Raw genomic sequence first — 20,691 nt, 5'->3', positions numbered from 1 at the left:
CAGCTGATAAAATGAATATTTGCCTAATCCTGAAGTCAGAATCTTGACTAAGTTTCAAGTCCCCCTCTGCTCAAAGATGTGCTTTACTTTTTGTTATTTCACTCGGATGTCTGAGCTTCACTGTGCAGAATGATGCATGTTTGACACAGAAGGCTGTTTTTACATTAATCTGCTGTATGGGGAACAGTTTCTGTGTGCTCACCTTTAAATCTCAGTTAAGTACGCATATGTAACAGTATGATTTTGTGGCATCACAGCTAGAGTAGCTGTGTTTTGATCAAAAGTCGGGGAAAGAAATTAAAGCCAACAATCTCAGAAGGACCAGAGTGTGTGTGCTAACAAGCTGAAAAATGAGTGAGGCAAAGTTGTGTTTCGGTCTTTTTATTTATTGATCGATGTGGTGCCAGAAATCATTAAATCATTCAACACTTTTGCACCAGTTTGCGTCGCTTTTACTTCCCCCTCTTGATAATATTCCACTTAATTAAATAAATCCATTTTCAGTTTGTCCCTTTTTGAGCAAACATGATCAGCTGGAATGTTCTGCAGTCTTGCTTCTCTTTACATTTTTCAAGTTAAAAGTCTGCCAATAGTCACAGAAAGAAGGATGTTTAGCCACAACAGTACTGTGAGTGCATCGGTGTTACAGATCATAGGTGAGATACTTGAATGTTGGACGTTCCTACATACAAACCTGTTATCAAAGAGAACTTAACAACTGGCAATATAAGGCCACAAAAACAATTTTCACACCAAACCGAATGTAATAGAGGGCACATCACACACACAAGCTGCTGTCAGTTATACATATCTGCCAACACACTGACCCCGATATCTACAGGTGTATCAACAACACTTTCAATTTGACCACGAATACCATGGTATACTTTTCTTGTTACATAAACATATATACAGCTGCGCTGACATAGAAAAGCATGCTTTTGCATATTAGAAGGTTGTTCGGTAAACTTTACACTAAATCCATAACATTTATAAGTACAGCATTGATCCAACCAGCAGCAGTAATTTAGACTAACAAATATAGTCTGAAGAAAGAGGCTATTATAATTCACTTTTATTACAGATCTTGTACAGTATTGACATGCCTTATGATGCAATATTACTATCATCCTCTCTCCTATTTTTTCAAATTCTGTGATTTGTGTGAACACTCAAAAAGACAACTGCCTGATATAGTTAGCAAATTAAGAAAAAAAAACAGAACAACAACACTAAAATCAACACTTGCCTTTTGGTCCAAAATGAATAAATACTCCATTCAAAAATACAAGGGGGAAAAAAAAAAACAGACGTTACATTTTGTACAACAATAATGCATCTAGAGTTATTTTGTGCAACATGGTACACAGAGATACGGTCAACACAAGAAACACATATAATGTCACGCCAATTAGGGATGGATAAACTAGGATGACAAGCAAAGTGAGTTCTTTTGACAGCTTTAGTGCAGCTGCTCGCACAAACTGACTTAAAAAATAAACATTCGAAACCATGTAAGCTCTCTGATATTGCCAATCACATGCTCTGCTGCATCACTCTCCACAGGGCAGGCCAATAGCAGCATTTTTTTTCGAAGCCACAGAGCTGGTACAGTGTGCCTGTTCTGTCATCTGTATCAGTTCAGCTATCACACCTTGCTGGTGCCCGACAAACTGTTTTAACTCTCACTGAGCCAGACCACTTGACTACGAACAAATCTTTATTTACATCAGCGGCCTGCAGTAGTTCACAGCTCTTGCAAGCCAACGAGCCAGTACTGGGATATCTCCATGCAGATTGGGAAGCGGTAATATACAGTGACACCGGGGCATCTTTTTTCAACAGCTGCCTTAGCAGTGAATGCACATTGCAATAAAGGGAGAGGAACCATGTGATGCAAAGGCAATACACAAATTTAGGAATAAATAAACAAATGTTGACAAAAGCATGAACTGTTTGAGACTATCCAGTATGCCATCAGGCTATGTGTTTGATAAAATAAATAAAATCCAAACAAATGAAATAAATACATTTAAATAAAATCTAAAATAACTTAGAATTTGAAATAAATAGAAATTGAACTCTGAAGCGCAAAATTTGGTGGTAAAAACACTGGTATGGATAGAAAATGAAAACTTTACATTTATCTGAGCCTGTATGAGTATACTGTTTTTAAACAATGTGATAGTATTCTGAGATAGTAGTGGTACTTTCACTATACTATTATGACATTCTTTATAATTTACATGAAGTTTAAAGTATCTGAAGGACGGTTGTTCTGCCATCATCACTTTTTCTGAAGAAATGAAAAGGTGATGGAGGTCGAAGGTCATGGAGACTGCAAAGTAGGGGGAAATACATATGCCTTTACAGTAATAATAATATATTATACTATTACATCCCAATATTTATGTATCCAGCTTGTAAGAATGTACGTAATTTAGGTCAACTTCTGACACCATTGGTTTGTAAATATTTAAATACGCTCACCGCAGATCCAAACAAATAAAATCAATCAAAACAAAGAGATGAAATGAAAGTATTATGGGGGGAGAAAGCCATTGAGAGTCACCCCCTGGGAGCTTTTCAGCACTGCCTCTCCATGTAAACACAATGGATCCACTATAATCACTACCTGGAGCTGGCACCCAGGCTCTTCCCCATTCTACTGGGCCTCTCACTTTTTGTTCTTCAGCTGATTGGCCAGCCAGTCCAGGCCCTCGTACAGACCGTCTCCACTGGTGGCGCAGGTGGCCTGGATGTACCAGTTGCGGTGGCGTAGGGAGTGCAGACCGAGCTTGTCTGTGATCTCTGCAGCGTTCATAGCATTGGGCAGGTCCTGAACAAAAAAACACATCGGCGTGTCAGTCAGGAGGCCTCAGTTGGTTAGGATACGGGTGCATAGAATAAAAAAGAAGGAGACATAAGGATGCTGGTACCTGTTTATTGGCAAAGACGAGAAGGACAGCATCCCGGAGCTCGTCCTCAGCCAGCATCCTCATCAGCTCCTCCCGAGCTTCGTTCACACGCTCACGGTCATTGCTGTCCACCACAAAGATCAAACCTGCAGGAAGTGATAGCAGCCTGTGTCTTTTTAAGGGTTAAACAAAACCACCAGCTCTCGTATGCCAGAATCAATTTCAACCCCCCTTCTTAGCAAAGTGCTGACATCATGTTTTTAAATCACATTGCTAAACCATGTTTATTCATTGTCGAGGCTTTCAACATGACTAAGACGATAATAATTTGAAACAGTTAGAGGCTGTATGCAAATGACCTCATCTAAAGCATTAGTCAGATATGCCCTCAGGTGCTGGGGGCGAGCGTGTGCTGCAGGATCTGCCACAGGACTGAGCGGCCTTGTTAACTCCAACATGGCCGACCAGTGTATCATCTCAGATGCTGCTGGCATGGCTTACCCTGGGTGTTCTGGAAGTAGTGCCTCCACAGGGGACGGATCTTGTCCTGGCCACCCACGTCCCACACGGTGAAGCTGATGTTCTTGTACTCCACTGTCTCTACATTGAAACCTGGATAAAAAGCAAAAGAAGACGAGATACACAAGCTGGACAAACTCAGCGACAGGTTGTTGTGCCTAACACTATCAGCAATGAATTCCTGCCTCACACACCGATTGTGGGGATGGTGGTGACGATCTCCCCCAGCTTTAGCTTGTAGAGGATGGTGGTTTTCCCAGCAGCATCCAGCCCCACCATGAGAATCCTCATCTCCTTCTTTCCTATCAGGCTCTTCAAAAGGTTGCCAAAGATGTTTCCCATGATGACTGGCGGCTCTCAACTCAACTGCAACAGAACTGTTAGACGGGGTACTGAAGAGACCACTTTCCATACATAGCAACAAAGCAGCCAAAGCAAGCTGTGAACCACATATAGAAAGTTAAAACCTCACATACACACACACAAAAAAACACGCGCTGTGACACAGTAGCTCTTCAAAAGAAACTCTTAACATTACCACCTCGTTAGGGCTTGCAGCCACCTCAGAGGAAAGCCAGTAAAAGCATACTTCACACCTCGCCAGGCGGCTGACCTGACTTAAAGGCTGTTTACACTTTGACAGCTCGCAGGGGAAACCGGCCGCCATGCTGGATCTCTGTTCTATGGATTGGCTTTCATGTGGTGCGGGGCAAACCACCATTTATGCTGTTTGCTGGCGATTGAATAAATGTCCGTGTAACAATCAATTCAGATCACATTAAATGCCACATAATCTAAGGTTGTGAGAATGTGTGGCGCACACGGCCTCCAGCCTTAAGGTGAGAGGCTTTGGATCAACGAGAGAGGTGGGGGGACTAATGTTTTCTCAAAAGCCCTAAGTTTTTTAGGTTTTAAAACCTCAGTCTCTCAAGGGACCAACAAATCAATAGATAAAAAGTTCTATTACTGGAGAAATATTGCCGTATTTTGAGTCTGCCCTAACACTGTCATGGGGGATTGTTGTTCCGTATGTGTTACATTCCGTTGCGTCATCTCAGTGAGTGAGCTCGTTAGCTAGCTAGCTAGCTAGCTATGGACTATGGTCCGAGCAAAGTTTTTGAGGAGGGGTCAATCCCAGCTACCATCCACAAAACGAGTGTCAGCAGCATCAGCCGGCGAAACACAGACGAGGGAGCGAAAGAGGAAGTGAGGAAAAGAACGAAGGAGAGAATAGGAAATGAGATGTGAAAGCAAGCAGGTGAAGAGTAGGAAAAGAGTGAGAAGAAAGGAGTGAGGAAGAGAGGAGGAAAGGAGGACAGAGGTGACAGGAACAAATATAAGTAAATAGCATATGCATATAATCTTTTTTTTGCATTTTAAACTAAGCTTGACAGTGGAACTGAGAGAATGAGAGAAGAAGAAAAGAGGAGGAAAGGAAAAGAGAGTGGCCACTATATGCTTTTTTTATCCAATTATGCTATTCCCTCAGAAATCTAATATAATTTTAGTCAGTACTCTTCTGTTGGCCTAATATTAAATTCAGAGTATTGAATTTACTGCTTGGCTATCCTTGATTGGCTCATATAACAGCCCAGATCATTATGCCATGGATTCAAATGCAGTAGATTTGTCTGTTAAACTTTCACTGTGTGACTCCAGCATAGTTTAACAAAAATAGGTTTCAAGATTAGTAATGCTGGTTACACCAAATTCCTACCCTACCTATGTTATGTAACTTAAAAAGAGTAACACCAGACAATTTTGTGCTTCTTTTTAGGTGTCAGGAGTGAAAGTTAGTCATCCTCAACGTTTGTTGTGCTATGGTCTCAGAATGATGAAGAGAAGAACAATTAAAGGATGGAGGCTCTACAGGATGATTTCTTTCCCACTGTGCAACAACTGTTTTCCCCGAATGACGTACAGATTCCTTATTCTATTCTTTCTATCATCTCAACTGGCTTGAAAATATGCTGCAGTAAATGGGAAAACAGAGATCTCCACAGGGGATCATGCCCCCGGATCCTCGCTACGGTTTGGGCAGAGTCCCGAACGTTTACAACGTCTGGCTCCGCTCCTGCTTTGAATCTGACTTCCCTGTAGTCTTTCTCGGCATGGCCCATTTAACAGGCCAACTCTGCTGTCAACTTGTGCTAACATTTTCTACCTGAGGTGCGTTTCGCGTTAACGGGGATATCCCAAAATTAGCCTACAGTGCTGTAGCTGAAGCATCCCCTTATTCCTCTAGAAAAACCTTCATGTTTTATACTTGACCGTCCACCGCTTGTAACTGACGTTGTCGCTGACTAGCTACGTTACGTATTCATTTAGCTAACATAGTTATATTAAATGTCCAGGCTATAGCTGCTAGCATAGCCTGCTGTACAGCTGCAGTGGCAGCACATCCATGTACATCTGTCATAACGCGAGGGGAAGACGGCTGATGCTGCAGTCCAAGCAGGCGACGAATATGAATGCGACAAATTAGGTATTGGTAGCGCGAAACGAGAATTATTCGAGCGTAGTTAGCTTGCAACAATATTAGCTAATGTCTTCAGCATTGAAAAAATAATTCTCCGGGTCAATTTTTGTGCTGTAATCCCCTCGTACAGTCACGACAAGCACACCAGTCGGCCTGATGTCGTCGATTAACGGCCGTTGTTTTACCTCGAAGCGTTACAAAGCGTTAAAAAAGCGACAATTGTGTTGCGGTCACCTTTATTATTGGTATACATCTTTGAGCATTTTCACCATTTGCATCTCATTCACACTTACCCGTCAACGGCAGGCAGGCTATCAGCTGGAGTCAGGCAAAGGACTGGATGGTAGTCTCGCGATGATTGACGGTTGCGATGCAGTGTGTTCTCGCGGTAGCTGAATTCTCAAGAACACCGCTCACGTTTCTCATCTGTGGCTTGTTAGAAGCCAGGAGCATTGCTGGAGTTCAACAGTAATTTAATGATCTCTTTATAAAAAATGAAAAATAGTTGTATGTAACATCAGCTTCGACCTGCTTTTGTGAGATTTAATATGGCGTTCAGCTTTCGAGACATGATCCACACACAGCATCCTTTCTGAGAAATAGACATTGCATGTGTTTTCATGTTATTTTTTGTGCTGTTGCAGCAGGATACCAACAGCTAAACCAATATGAAACGAAGCAGAGAGTCTGCAGGCAAACATGCTTGAATAATTAAAACAGGAATCATCCTAATGAATAAGTAAATGGCTGACTGTAATAGGATGCCAAGTGATACTTCCTGGCAGCAGCCCTCTGTGTCACAAGTAATGAGGTGACAGGAGGCAAAAGACTGAATCAATATTATAGCAGCTCTGAGCACTGATTTTGTTATTGTGTATTTTAAAAGGTGATACTATATACTTCCATTGTTTTCCAGGTGACAATACATGTAGGAATTAGGAAGGAACTCCTATGTGTGGGTTTAACCCATTAACCATGAAAGAAAACAGCCCTCAGAGTGATTACATGACAAGCCCAAAACCAACCCCACAGGCACAGGTGAATCCAACATTTGCCTCCCTCTTCCTCTCTGTTGTGTGTCAGTCAGTGGTCCGGTGATAGATGTGTTTATCAATTTGGTGGTGAAGGCAGAGGAATAAAGAGGGGAGCAGATGTTTGCAGCTGCAGACCAGATTATGGGGTGGAGCGGATGGTGGGGGAGCCTGCTGAGTTTGTGTGCGCGGGGAGTTTTCGAGAGGGTTAAAGGGGGGTTACAGCGGGCTCGGGTGGTGGCAGGAGAGCTGGGGTGGGGAGTTATGACTTAAAGGAGCCTTTCCTCTGAAGTGTCTGCCAGCGTGCACCCCAGCAAACACAATCACAAGTCTCGTTGGTTCTGCTAGCTGAACTAATGAGGGCCTGTGCGTTGAGGGCAGGGGCTTTGATGTTCTGGGTAGCTGGCTCCTTGTGTTTTCTCTCCCGCTCTCCTTCTCTGCCTGTCCCACATCAGAAATGAAAGGGGAGTTGAGAAGCAGATGTTTTCAGGCATGTATTTATACAGAGTACACTTTATTCACCCCCTTTTCCATACCCCATTTGTCCTTTGCTTCTTTATCTCTGCTGTACGTACAGCAAGGATATATCTCTCTATCTTTATATCCAACTAAACACACTAAATCGCCTTACTTTATACATATAATCATCCTGTCAATCAAAGAGGGTAACTTTTATCTCTCCTAACTTCCTCTCTCTGCCTCCCTCTCTTTAATTTCAGCCCAGTCTGGTTGTCATTACTCGGGGGGCAGTCAATGTGTTGCTATGCATGTGTCTATGTCTGCAGCAATGAGGGGGAGAGTGGGAAAGAGAGGGAAAAAGAGCGCAGAGGGAGAGAGAGCAATCCCAGGCTGTCCACCAACCTCTGTCTCACACATGGGAGAAACAGTGACAGGAAATTCCCTTTTGCAGCAGCTCCAGGGTGAAATGATAAAGGAATGAAGAAATGCAAACCAGAAATCCATTCCCTTATCATTCCTCACCAGTCGCTGCCTCCCTCACTAAATACCAAATAGACAGAACAGTTGATTCAGCCACTGGCACTGCCATTCCTCAGGAGTCAAGGAGTCATTTACCAAAGTCCATACAAACAAGACTTAATTGGCATTAAATCCTATATGGCAGAGGAGGTTTTCCCAGCATGGAGACACTTTGGATCATCTGAGATATCAAGGAATGCTGCTGTCGTAAATTAAATCAGGTGTTGGCGTTTGCGTCTCGCTAAATCTGCAGTGTAACCAAAATGAGAATGCAAATCACTCGGGTCACCAGGCGGGCTGTCTGACAGTTTGTATGTGCGCACCAGCATGCATGTTTTTGATTGTGCATCAGTGCCAGGATTTCTACATGTGTCTTTGTACATAAACGCATGCTTGTGTTTATGTGCCTGTGTTTATGTTTGTGTAGTCTGTCTCCCAGGTAACAGGGACACTGCGTTCCACGTGGTTCAGCAAGTCCCTCCTTTGGCTATGAACTCTGGACAGATGATCCCCTCAGATGCTCGCACAGCAAAGACTGGTATAATCACCCCCACTCTCTGCTCTCTTGATGCTTCTTTCCAGTAATAAAACTCATACTTGAAGGAAACAATATCCTGCAGCCATAAAAAGTCCTTCTCTCAGCATGAAGTGGCCATAAAAAAGGCTCTCACCTCCCAAATCTGTAGTGCGTAGAACTTGCCCCCCATTTACACAGCAACAGACGCGCACACACACTTGAACATACACACACCCTTCAGCATCAGTTCTAAAGCGGGACCATCTCTCACTTTGACATGTACTACATGTGGGAAGAATCTAAGGAGTGCTCAGATTGATGAAATGGACAAAAGCAAGCACAGAATAACATGAGCTCAGTCATGATTTCATAGGAAAGTGACACACATCACATCACAGTTATATCAAGAGGAAGCATATTTCTGTCATAATACTGGATGAATTCATGAAAAACATCACTACTAGTGACCACTCTCATGACATAATTACTATTGTTACAATGGTGTAAATAAATTAAACTGATTAGTTGATCAACATAAGGATTTGTCTCCAAAACTGATGCTGTATTAACTTTCCAATCTTGAGTTTTACAAGTATACAAGCTTTGATATGCTTTTGTGCTTCCTGTCCTGTTGCTGCTATGAGAAAGCAGTCCTTCAAATAACACTGTCCTTTTTCTTGTTGTCTTCTATTAGTAAAACCCCTGTCTAGGAACATTTTGAGACTGAATAAGCATTGCTGCTCTGTCTGACGCACAGGTGCAAAATATACAAATGCAGTAAATATCTTGGAGATCTTTAGAAGAGTGAAATGAAAGCTAAATTGTGATGAGACTCTGTTGTCAAACAGCAGTGGTTCGCTCGGCCAGCACAAGTCTCTCATTAACTCAAACCAAAAAGACAGGCTTCACTGCAATAATAATATTAATAATAATACATTTACAAATATATATGTACACATTAAAATACACATCTACTGTACATTAAGATGAGTCAGCATGTAGATATGAGATGATTCAGTATGTACATATTGAAATAGAAATGCTTCTGTGCTGTTGCTCGTCCTTGTTCTGTGGGATAGAAAAGATGGGGTATAGGCCGTTTTCATGGCTGAGAGGGCAGTGTCTAAACAGACCACGGCAAGACAAACGACGTGAGTCACCTCTTCAATCTCTGACTTGGCATTTTGAGAATAACAGCGGCTACAAAGAGAAAATAGATCCCAGATGATGGACCAAAAAAAAAAAGGAAAAGGGGGAATAAACAGATTCTCTGGGAGAGTTACACAAGGAGCAAAACAAACGCTCGAACAACAGGAGTGGGCGAAGGGACAGGCTCGCCATCTTGAGTCCTGGATGGGTAAAGGCAGCTGGGAGTGGGAGAACTGCGATCTACTTGCACACGTTGACCCACTCTGTGAGACGACACTCCTCACACAGCACGTAGCAACACCAGTGGAACCTACAATTGCAGCGCTCGCTGCGTGTCTGTTTCAAAATGTTGTGTCCCCGGCCGCAGCACAGCGAGCTGCAGCTGTCTGTGCTGTAGCTGGTTTTGTTGCAGATGCGTCCTTGTGTACCTGGAGAGTCTACGGATGCATCGCGCTCACAGAAATCAGGAGACTTCTCAAAGTACACCAGCTCTCTGGACATGCTTCGACGGCGACCTCCGTTGAGCCCTCCCGTGCTCCCGCTGGCGCCGTTTCCCATTCGAGGATTGAAAACCCCATTGTTCTTGTTCTGGGAGTTGACAAAGATGGCTGACAGGAACTTTTCCTTGAGTAAAGAACCCACAACCCGGAACTCTGGAGACACATGCCAGCAGGTCTTAAACTGACAGCTCCCTGATGTGCCATGACATTTGCACTTCCTCTTCATGTTGTCAGTCACTATCTGTAGACAGGAAAATGATGTAAGCGAATGACGATATTTGGCAGTGAGGAGCCAGACTTCTCTCTGAAGAACATTAAAAACACAGTGGATAAGCACATTACTCACCTGTCGTCCCACCCGGTTGTTATGAATCCTCATGCGAGCGTGGATGTCTCTTGGAGACCCGCGGGAGTCGAGCCAGTCCCTGGAAAAACGGTCCCCAAAACGGACGTCATGACTGCAGCCCCCCCACTCCCAGGTCTCCTGCATGGAGCTTAGCTCATCTGGTAATGGCTTGAGCAGGGCGGAGGGGTGGGTGGAGCGCAGGTTAGCGGGCAGGTCGCCATGGTGACCGTTTAGCTCTGAGGGTAATGAGCGTGGCATGCCGAGGCCTACCCCACCCTTCTGCAGGGTCTGCAGCTGCAGCTGTGTGAGTTTCAGCCGGATCTTGTCATCGTCCTGGCGACGCTTGGCCTCACAGCCACACCCCCGCAGCTTGCCCATGCTGCAGGCTGAGGCCACAGAGTGAGCCACACCCGCTGCCAACAAGGCCAGGGAGAAGGCACTCTCGCGAAAACCTGGGAGCAGGAGATACACACACACACACACACACACACACACACACACACACACACACACATATACACACATTGAAAATGATTAACAGGAGAAGCTCAAAAACAGTCCTGCATCTGTGTGCAGAACAGTCTCTAGTCTCATACCTCCACCCCCACTCCGCCATAAAGCCAGGTCACATTTTGACCATCATTAGCTTGCCTCAGGCTCTTACCCCTGTTGAGGACAGTGTTGTGATGGGGAAGCTTGCCAAGGCCCTCCAGTGAGGAGCAGTTCCAGCGCTGATCCCGGAGCTGGTGCTGGCATTCGTGGATGGCCACCTGGATGCCCTGCAGAGCGGACGCTGTCACATCAGGGCTCCGCACACACATCCGCATCTGACGTTTGCTGAGGCCTGCCAGCCTCAGGCACACTGAGTTAGGGGTTAGCACTGGATCTCCTGCCACCTTCAGGCTGAGGATATCATTACACAGCACCCTGGAGAGAGGGTGAGAGAGAGAAAGAGTTAGTTGTGGGGGTCATCAGAGCTGGTCAGGAGTTCATTAGTCAAATCCAGAGAAGTATGTAACAATGGATAGTTAAGAAAATCAGAAAAATACATGACCAGGAAAGATTTAAGACAAAATGTATCTAATCTCTAAGAGATTTGCTGAATGCACTTATCAATAAAATGTGTTAATCGATTGCGCAAGTATTTACTACAGTGTTTCCACTGATGTTGCTTAAAGCAGCATAAATAGAATTTTAAACAGATCATCCAGCTGAGAAGTCACCAAAGCAGAGAATAAATTATCAAATACATCTTATGGGAAAATAACTGCCATGGGATTTAAATTGAATTCTTTATGGCATTGTTAAGACTTGTCAAAGGTTACAAAATTAGCAAACACATAATCTATTGTTTCAATATCACACTAAATCAGAGACAGATGTTTCACTTTCTATCTACATAAGTTAAATATTCGTTTTAATCATACACCCATGCACAGGAACTTCCCTCAACTCTTGCCGAATTCCATGTAGCCAGAACCCGCATGCAACATAAACTCTCCTGGCGCTCTCAAGTGCACTCACGTTAATGCAGGTGACAGAAGTGCTGCTGCCAAAATCAGGAATTGGTCCCAACGGAGTTTGTTTGATAGCTCCATTTTGTTAAGCGGCTGTCGCGACGTGACATTAAAACACTGGTGATAACGTCCTGTGTTGAACAAGAATATCAAAAAGAAGAAGAGTGGAGTATTATCGATGCACCGCCAAACGACCGAAGAGTGAAGACGGAGAACAGAGGAGCTCGGGGGCGAGAGTAAACGGGAGGGAGGGGGGGAGTGAAAGAGGGGAGGGGAGGAGATGCCTCTACAGGCGACTGTTTGCAAAATATTGGCCAATATGAAAGTTGGGTCACCAGTTGATCATTTTATTAGTTGAGAATGTAATCATTCATCAAAGCGTAAAATTACGTCTCCAAACTTTTACGCACAAGCACCGCTTCCCAAGCCGTGCGCAAAACGGTCTCAACTTTTGGTAACTCATCTAAAATACTGGATCCTATGAACACATTTAATAGGATATAGAAATATGAATGTAGTTAGTCTTGCTTTTTATTGGTGGGTCGGTAGATTGTTCAGCACAGACTTTTTTTGAGAGAGGGAACAAAAGAAACGCTCAGTAAAATGAAATATGGAAAGTCAAAGACGATTTTGTTCATAAAGGGGAGAGTTAAATGATGGATGGGGGGAGGGGAGAGCTGCTGGTTCCACTGTACGACAGGGAGGCAGCAGCAGGCAGGCGGCTCAGCTACCAGACCCTCCAACAATACTGTTTTTAGTCATGTGGGCCCCCCTTCCTCCCACCTTCATCCGAGCGGCTGTTCTCCATTGTTGTCTTCGAAACAACTTCACTTTGTCACTCCAAAGTCTTCATTTTAGTGTATGAACCTCTATGCGTAAAATATGCGTAACAGGTTTGATTTTTGTGATTATTTATCACATCGTGGCAAAATCAAAGGGCAAATAACACTTAGGGATTTATAAAAATTAGTATGTGATGCGTTATAGGAAGTAGGGCTTTAATGGCGTTTTAACACACTGAAGACTACAAAACAGCATCTCAATTATCCATTCAAATTAGCTTCCCATGCTCAGTAATGACTGGGCCTATGAAACCAGATGCCCAGGCCTTCTGTTAGGACTTGGTTTGGGTGATGTGGCAGCTCGGCATCGAATCAATCACCAAATTGATCCAAATTAAGCACAACAGACGCTGCTGCTACTGAATCAACAGGTCACTGTCCTATATCATATACTGAAACTGTTAATTAGCCCACGAATTCAGAAAGTTTTCTCCACCACACTGTAAGACAATAACAGACAGTGCTGCTGGAACCGAGAAGGTGAATGTGGGCTACTTTTATAAAATTAAGTTAAAACCCCCCTCGAACACGGTTCGCATAGTGACACCAATTCATCTAATCTCCTTCCATTCCCTAAGCTGCAGCAATGAAAAGTGCATTAGCATTCTGCCTTGGCGTGTATATCTAAGTGGCTTAAAAAGTGATTTGAAGTTGATTTGTATATAAAAGGCCCCCTTTATCCGGATTGAAGCTCTAATCTGCTCGGTGTCGCATGACTGCTCCAGGAAACCCGTTTGAGCACCTTCATATAAGGCTGGTGTATAAACGTAGGATGGCTGTCATCAAAGCCGTTTTACAAAAGCCCACTTCCTTTTACTGTCATCTGAGGGAAAGAGAGAGAGAGCAGGAGAGGAAGGGAGAGAGATTATTCAGGCTACAACCGCTACAGTGACTAATGTGGAACATGCAAATTAGCAGATAAATGTCACATAATGAAACATTCAGCCATGAACCAACATGGAGAAGTTTGGGGACACTGAAGCCTGCTCCTAGTCTGGGGTTAGATGGAGATGCCGCAAAGTGGCTCAAGCTGTGATTACACTGGGCTACATGTGCGTCGAGGGAGGTCTGCAGGCCAGATGTTTGGAACGGTTCTTGTTCTTACTCTGACTCGTCTCCGTTTTCCTGGTTCATCACACGTCAAACTCCCGATTGGAGACCGTATTTCATCTCTTCAGAGTTCGAAAAAATATTTAAGTAGCCCAGCAGGCAGTGTGAGTTATATGACAACTGAGTCCTTATTATTGCTTGTTACCACATTCAAGTCTCGCTGTGCGTGTGCGCGCGCGTCTTCGGCTATAAAGACTGGTGATAATAGTTCCGCATAATGGGCCAAATCCAAATTAGTACCTAAATATACTAGGAGACCCTCATAAAAGTGGCGTTTTCGCGCGTTATTAGTTGTTAAAATAGGTGTGATAATTCAAAAATAAGGGTGCGCTTGTAAAGGGATTAGTGCAAAAAGGAAACGAAACGCACAGAAATGTCCTTAGTCACAGCACATTTTGAGAGCGCATTTGGAGAAAGGAGGAGGAGATGCGGTTAGGGAGTAGGCTAATCCAAGCACCGGGTAAAAAGGGCAGTTTTAGATGGCTCATATTCCCCTGTATTGCACCGTGACACCAGCTCTGAGCAGCGGCGGAGCACCAAACCGGGCGCACCCACAGCATCTGTACCAACACATCACTGCTTCACGGGGCACTTCTCCTTTTCTGCAAGACTGGATGTGGAGGCGAGCGCGCGGCCAGTGGGAAAAGGCTCTCAGCCGCACGCACTTCCAGGGAATCGATTCTCTGATGACCGTGAGATTCCGCAAGTAATATGCGCGACTCTGTGGATTGCCCTATTTTTCTTTCTCTTCCTTTCTCCTTTCTGCCCAGTTGTGTTTCCTTATTCATTGTGCGCCCTATGAAGAGCATTAACTATCCCTCCCTCCAATCCCATTGAAAGGGCTCCGAAAAAAACAGAGGGAGATGAGAGCAGCAAATCCCTTTTTTATTCCCCTCGTAGCGCTCAATAAGAGAAGAATGTGTTGCCTATCAGTCACCGAGGGGATCAAGTCTTCGGGACTGTCCCACGCGTTCAATGCGCCGTGCAGAGCATCACTGAGAGAGACAGAGTGAAGAGGACTGCAGCAGCAGTAGCATCCTGCCTGGACACTTCACATCATTTAGCAACCTGTCTCCACTCAAGAGCCACTGAAGTCAATTAGGGCGCCCTGATCCTCTCACCTTCTGAGCCCTCTCACCGGACTGCGGCGTGGTGAGTAGAAACACCTTGCAGCATGCTCATTTTCATCACTATTTAGTAGATCTGAGTGATTACATTTATGATCACGTGCAATCTCCTGCAAGCCAGCGCGATGAAGTAAAACACACAATGCCATACCTTAACCTACATCTTTCTTGTTTTTGGGCTGATTGTTTATTCTAAGGTTATTCTCTTAATACGTTCTAACGTATTTGTGCTGGAGTGTCCAGATGAGTAACAGTTCGAAACATTTGTGCAACTTTGCCCGAGCTAAATCCATGAGAGATAAGCAATGTTGAAAACTGACATTTTCTTCCTCCCGTTTGACCCGAAGACACGATGAGGAGTCTGGCGCTGCTGCTGGGGGTGAAAGCCGCTTGCATCCTGCTGGTGTCGTCGCTCTCGGGCACAGGAGCCGTCAACAACAGCGGCCGGTGGTGGTGAGTTCGCCACACGGGACACCGCGGGCCTTTGCGCATCCGTTCACCCATCAGCATCCAGGCAGTGAAAACCTGCGCTCGAGCTGATTCGAGCTGGGAAGACCGCGCCGCCGCCGCACGAGCAGCGTTTTATTGGGCCGCTGCATTCCACGCTGCATGCTCGGAATAATGTGTTAGTTTTGGCACCGCTCGCAACTTCTGTTCAGCCTTTGAAATAAAAACAGCGACCGCATGACGACATTAAAGCTTGTGGGATTTTTAGCTGTCGTTTCCAAATCGCTCCACGTGAGCTCAACTATAAACTTTTTTTTTTTAATTTCGTTTATTGTACTTTCAGTGGAATCAGCAGACTATCTATTTAACAATAAACGAATTGCATTAGTAATCATTGCAGCATTACCTTTTATTTGCGGTAGATTTAATTTACTCGCTGCCCCTGCTTCCCTGTCATTTGGACAGTGTGGTTTGAACGCGAGACAACATTTTTCAGTCCAATGTGGGATAAATTAAATATGGATTTATTTCATAGCTGAAAGGAATCCCATACGAGCCCTCATCCAGGGCGGTGTTGATCCAGTACTGTACATTCCTGCCTATACAGCCACCTAAAACCGAAACTGACAATTTCACAACAGAAAACAAAAAAAAAAAAAAAAAAAAAAAATGAAATCTGTATGGTTGTGCGTCAGCGGGTATATTGTCTCACTTGTTTAAAAATCTATAAACTGTGGGCTGTGTTTGTTGAGGTAATGATTTAACGAAAGACGTTTCTGCGGTGTCATTAGATGGACAGTATTTGCTTACAAAGTCAGGCGATTTTCAAATATTTAAAATGTCAGCTGAAATCCAAGAAAACATCTAGCGAGGGGTGGGGGAGAAAAAAAAAAGAAAAGACACCGCGGAGCTTTGGAATGAAGAAAACATCCAAAAGACGAGATTATTATTAATGTTCCCAGGCCTCACCGCACAAGCGTCTGGGTCAGCCCTTTAACAGGCCAAGACTCGCCCGCTTTTCCGGATGATAATGCTTAACAGGAGACACAGCCATTACGCTGCACGTGAGTGCAAAAAAAAAAAGAGAGAGCGAGAGAATAAAATGTTGACACAGAAATCGGACAGAAATTGCCAGAATATGAAGTGGAAAATTATACAGCCCGAAAACACTCGAACTAGAACTGCTCTGAAAGCTGACCGCCAAAAACGTCCGCTCACTGATCCAAGAGCGGTAGAAAGCTGAAGCACAGGTGCCATGTTTGGACACGAATATGGACAGGTTACAAACCCTAATGACAGAACATTTCCTGCTATCATGTGGCACAGGACAACATAAACTGAGGTATTAATATTATGAGACTTAACAAGCAGGGTTATTAGCTTTTTTTTTTAACATGCTACTCATGATGTAAAGTATGGCCTATAGAATATGAGTTCTTAAAATGTGCGACAGACAGCATTTGACATTTACAGCACACAAAACTAATGTACAAAGGTTTACTGTTTGGTGACTTGGGACATACTGACAGAACAGACATATTTGGTCCCTCTTTTGTCCAAGCTTTTGGTTTATCACATGGGATGGAGAATATAAAGGACACACAGATGCAAACCTGTGAGCGTGCAAGTCTGCTAGGGTTTTGCATCTCATTGGGTGAGATACTGTCTTTATCCTGATGAGAGTATGACAGATGCCGAATATTCAGCAGTAGAGTATGATATCATATATAATAATAACATGTTATTGTATCTGGTTCTGATCCAACTAATAATTTCATTAAATTTTTGATAAAGATACAGTACACAGATAATTGCTTTACAATTATCCAATCACATCATTTATAGCCAATGCCCATCCCTGGAAGGGCCTTTAAAATAATAATAATAAAGAGGTACAGATATAGTTTCATGTTATTTGCCAAGCCAGAAACCTGCATTTTAACTCAGAGACTTGCTGTCTGCTCATGGTCTTGGAACAACATGTGTCACTGTTCTACATCATGAAAACTGTAATTTTGAAAGCACAAACACCCATGAGATGCCAGGACACATCAGTTTGAGAGTTTAGAGGGTCATAGAAGGAGGAACATGCACAAACTGCCAGCTCCTTGACTCTGATTTCCCTTGTCCTTGTGTTGTGCCAGGGGTATTGTCAATGTGGCCTCCTCGTCCAACCTCCTCACCAATTCCAAGAACGTGCAGTTGGTCCTGGATCCAAGCCTGGCCCTACTGAGTCGTCGCCAGCGCCGGCTGATTCGGCAGAATCCTGGCATCTTGCATGCCATCGCCGCTGGGCTGCACACTGCCATAAAAGAGTGCAAGTGGCAGTTCCGCAACCGCCGCTGGAACTGCCCGACCACCCACAGTCCAGCAATTTTTGGCAAAATTGTCAATCGTGGTGAGCCTCTCTTGTCTTTCTAACCAGGCAATATTTGGACATTTTGGGGCAGGATGCAATGGAATCTCTTGTACACATTTAAAAGGCTTTGTCTGCAAATATTTTTCAATTTAGGGCAAATAATTGGCAAAGCTAAGTCTAAAAGGCTGGATCAGGTTCTGATGGGAAATTTTGATGTTGCTTCTTCAGGTTGCCGAGAGACGGCATTTGTATTTGCCATTACCAGCGCAGGGGTGACCCATGCTGTGGCTCGCTCCTGCTCAGAAGGGGCCATTGAGTCGTGCACATGCGATTACCGCCGCAGAGGTCCTGGAGGGCCAGACTGGCACTGGGGGGGCTGCAGTGACAATGTGGACTTTGGCCGGATGTTCAGCCGTGAGTTTGTGGACTCCAGCGAGAGGGGCAGAGATCTGCGCTACCTCACCAACCTACACAACAACGAGGCTGGCAGAATGGTAAGGATTTGATGCTTAAACATGCAATAATTCTCTGCTTTTGTCAGATTTCCCACACGCTTCAACTGCATTTGTGATCTCCACTTTGTAATGTAATCAGTAGCCTTTGGTCTTCCTCTCTGCAGACTGTGTCATCAGAGATGCGTCAGGAATGTAAGTGCCATGGCATGTCAGGCTCCTGCACCGTGCGTACATGTTGGATGCGCCTGCCCAGCTTCCGCACTGTGGGAGACTTCCTTAAGGACCGCTTCGATGGTGCATCCAGAGTTGTTTATGCCAACAAGGGAAGCAACCGTGCGTCTCACCGAGCCGACCCCCGGCATCTGGAGCCTGAAAACCCTACTCACAAACCCCCCTCTGCCATGGACCTGGTCTATTTTGAGAAATCACCAAACTTCTGCTCATACAATGGCAAAACTGGCACTTTGGGAACTTCTGGGAGGACATGCAACAGCTCTTCTCCAGGCCTGGACGGATGCGAGCTGCTCTGCTGTGGACGTGGGTTTAAGACCCGGACTGAGAGTGTGACTGAACGCTGCCACTGCACCTTCCACTGGTGCTGTCATGTCAGCTGCTTGAACTGCACCAGTACACGAACGTTACACCAGTGTCTATGATCACAGGTGGACAACAAGTGAATATTTAGGCATTTATGAAAGGCAAAGAAGAACTTCTTAACAAAACAGGTAGTCGGCTGAGAAAGCCACTAGCACACAGGTGGTTTGAGATGTTAGGTAGAAGCTAGAAAAGCTTCAAGGCGGGTAAACTGGTACAGGGAACTCTCTGGCACAAAAATCCAATCAGTGTTTTTGAAAGAGGGATACGGAGAAAAGCACAAATATATGAACAGGGTATACAAGGAGTATAAGTGCTTGCTCCTTGCCTTTGATGCTTAACAGTATTACGAGGGTATTTAAAACACTACAACCATCCATGTAGAATGGAACTCATCCACATCCCTCAAGTGTTTACACTGTGGATAAGTAGAACTAGAAGTAAAGGGACAAAATGATGTGGTGGAGAATCGATTGCTCTAACCAGGTACTACCAGAGCCTTCTTCTCCCCCACTGAGGGCAGAAACTGGACACAATGCTTCACAGATGTTTCTGTGGCCGGAGAGCCACAAACGTGCTCTCATAAACTGGTGAAGACCTCTAACAAGAGGGAAGTTATTTAAAAAAAAATCTGTTTTGTTTTCTTTGCTGAAGTTTGGCTTCTCTCACATGAAACTGTGTGAAGTTTATCTCCGGGATGGGCTGTCTGTTCCCAACTTGTGTACTTAAGACCCTGGATGCAGCCCAACCACTTATAATTTCCTCACCACATTTGCCCCTTTATTTAGATTTCTCTGGAGTTGAATACACCTCAACCCTGATTTGCCACTCTGACTTACCGCAGGATGGTCCTGATGTTACATGACTAGGACCAGTGCTCGCCAAGGAAAATAGAAACTGACTGAGCAAATCTTACTGAGGCGATGTAATTTGAATGTATCATCAATACACTGAATATCATGGCACGACTAGATGTAGTTTGGCAAATCTGATGGGTCAGTATAAAAAACAATAAATGATGATAAGAGAAAATGTGACCCGCAGAACCTCACCGTGCTATCAAAATGAAACCAATGCCATACCGAGATGTACATTAAAGTAACAAAAATACACTAAATTTCCTGTGAATACATGAGTGTAGCAGGTTTAAAGTAGGCAAATGGTGTACTACTTCAGGCTCGGCTGTGAAAAGTTCTCAGATAAGCATTTCATTTAGAAGAATACAGCCTCTGCTGAAGAAATCATACTGTATATCAGCTAAGAGAACCAAAATGCTGTAAATATTAAAATATATGAATATATTTATAATGACGTCGTTTGTAAGTTTGCTGAATGATTTATGCACCTGTCAGTGGCTGGAGAATATACTATCATAAGTGTCGAGTCAGGAGATGTTTTGGTTTAAGCCTTTCTCTACTTTCATGTAATGTAGCTGACACAAAGCCCTCTCTTACTAGAAACAGAACATTACCACTTCTTTGCTTGTTTCCTTGTGTCCATGCACTGAATATATACCTTTTTTTATTAGTGTAAATACAAAATATTTATTTCTGAGGATTTTTATACTGTTCTAGAGAGATGTCACAGGAGACATTTTTTAGATTTTGATCCAAAAGGTTTAGCCTCCAGTTGGTTTTGTATTGTATGATAGAACAATAAAGTCTATATTTTCAATTAAGTTGCCCTCCTGAATGTGTCAAAAGATGCTATTATGCCTGTTGTACTTTCTGTGTTTGGGATAGTTTTGACAACCAACCAAGTGAACATATAAGCCTGTCCCTGGGTGTCCTCTGCTTAATCCTA

General features: G+C 44.0%; 3 protein-coding genes across 4 annotated transcripts; 1 reads left to right on the top strand and 2 right to left on the bottom strand.

Moving 5' to 3' along the window:
- Positions 1 to 1,324: 1,324 nt before the first annotated feature.
- Positions 1,325 to 4,015, bottom strand: arf3a (ADP-ribosylation factor 3a). Of its 2 annotated transcripts, XM_041946133.1 has the most exons (4): positions 3,632 to 3,872; positions 3,420 to 3,530; positions 2,940 to 3,064; positions 1,325 to 2,839 (listed from the first exon to the last, which is right to left on the bottom strand). In XM_041946133.1, the coding sequence occupies exons 1-4, from the start codon at positions 3,777 to 3,779 to the stop codon at positions 2,678 to 2,680; spliced, it is 546 nt and encodes a 181-aa protein (XP_041802067.1). In that variant the 5' UTR covers positions 3,780 to 3,872; the 3' UTR covers positions 1,325 to 2,677. The 2 variants fall into 2 exon arrangements, with proteins under 2 accessions (XP_041802067.1, XP_041802066.1); XM_041946132.1 differs by having other exon boundaries at positions 3,420 to 4,015.
- Positions 4,016 to 9,697: 5,682 nt separating this feature from the next.
- Positions 9,698 to 12,126, bottom strand: wnt10b (wingless-type MMTV integration site family, member 10b). The gene is made up of 4 exons (XM_041945317.1): positions 11,962 to 12,126; positions 11,102 to 11,364; positions 10,438 to 10,889; positions 9,698 to 10,332 (listed from the first exon to the last, which is right to left on the bottom strand). Exons 1-4 carry the CDS (start codon positions 12,033 to 12,035, stop codon positions 9,832 to 9,834), a joined length of 1,290 nt encoding a protein of 429 aa, XP_041801251.1. The 5' UTR covers positions 12,036 to 12,126; the 3' UTR covers positions 9,698 to 9,831.
- A 3,259-nt stretch (positions 12,127 to 15,385) lies between these two features.
- Positions 15,386 to 18,950, top strand: wnt1 (wingless-type MMTV integration site family, member 1). Its single transcript, XM_041945318.1, has 4 exons — positions 15,386 to 15,486; positions 17,625 to 17,878; positions 18,068 to 18,333; positions 18,459 to 18,950. Exons 1-4 carry the CDS (start codon positions 15,386 to 15,388, stop codon positions 18,948 to 18,950), a joined length of 1,113 nt encoding a protein of 370 aa, XP_041801252.1.
- The last annotated feature ends 1,741 nt before the right edge of the window (positions 18,951 to 20,691 follow it).

The sequence above is a fragment of the Chelmon rostratus genome, chromosome 10 (assembly GCF_017976325.1).
Source record: "Chelmon rostratus isolate fCheRos1 chromosome 10, fCheRos1.pri, whole genome shotgun sequence".
In the NCBI taxonomy this organism is placed as follows: domain Eukaryota; kingdom Metazoa; phylum Chordata; class Actinopteri; order Chaetodontiformes; family Chaetodontidae; genus Chelmon; species Chelmon rostratus.
This window is presented reverse-complemented; position numbering and strand designations above follow the sequence as displayed.

Excerpts from the sequence above, each read along its gene's own strand:
- wnt10b (XM_041945317.1), bottom strand. The coding sequence starts at position 12,035 with ATGGAGCTATCAAACAAACTCCGTTGGGACCAATTCCTGATTTTGGCA. Across the intron at positions 10,890-11,101 it reads CAACACTGTCCTCAACAGGG|GTTTTCGCGAGAGTGCCTTC; the intron begins GTAAGAGCCTGA and ends TCCTGCTCCCAG. Across the intron at positions 10,333-10,437 it reads ACAACCGGGTGGGACGACAG|ATAGTGACTGACAACATGAA; the intron begins GTGAGTAATGTG and ends TCCTGTCTACAG.
- arf3a (XM_041946132.1), bottom strand. The coding sequence starts at position 3,849 with ATGGAAAGTGGTCTCTTCAGTACCCCGTCTAACAGTTCTGTTGCAGTT. Across the intron at positions 3,065-3,419 it reads CTACTTCCAGAACACCCAGG|GTTTGATCTTTGTGGTGGAC; the intron begins GTAAGCCATGCC and ends CACTTCCTGCAG. Across the intron at positions 2,840-2,939 it reads TCGTCTTTGCCAATAAACAG|GACCTGCCCAATGCTATGAA; the intron begins GTACCAGCATCC and ends TTTTTTGTTCAG.
- wnt1 (XM_041945318.1), top strand. The coding sequence starts at position 15,386 with ATGAGGAGTCTGGCGCTGCTGCTGGGGGTGAAAGCCGCTTGCATCCTG. Across the intron at positions 15,487-17,624 it reads AACAACAGCGGCCGGTGGTG|GGGTATTGTCAATGTGGCCT; the intron begins GTGAGTTCGCCA and ends GTGTTGTGCCAG. Across the intron at positions 18,334-18,458 it reads ACAACGAGGCTGGCAGAATG|ACTGTGTCATCAGAGATGCG; the intron begins GTAAGGATTTGA and ends TCCTCTCTGCAG.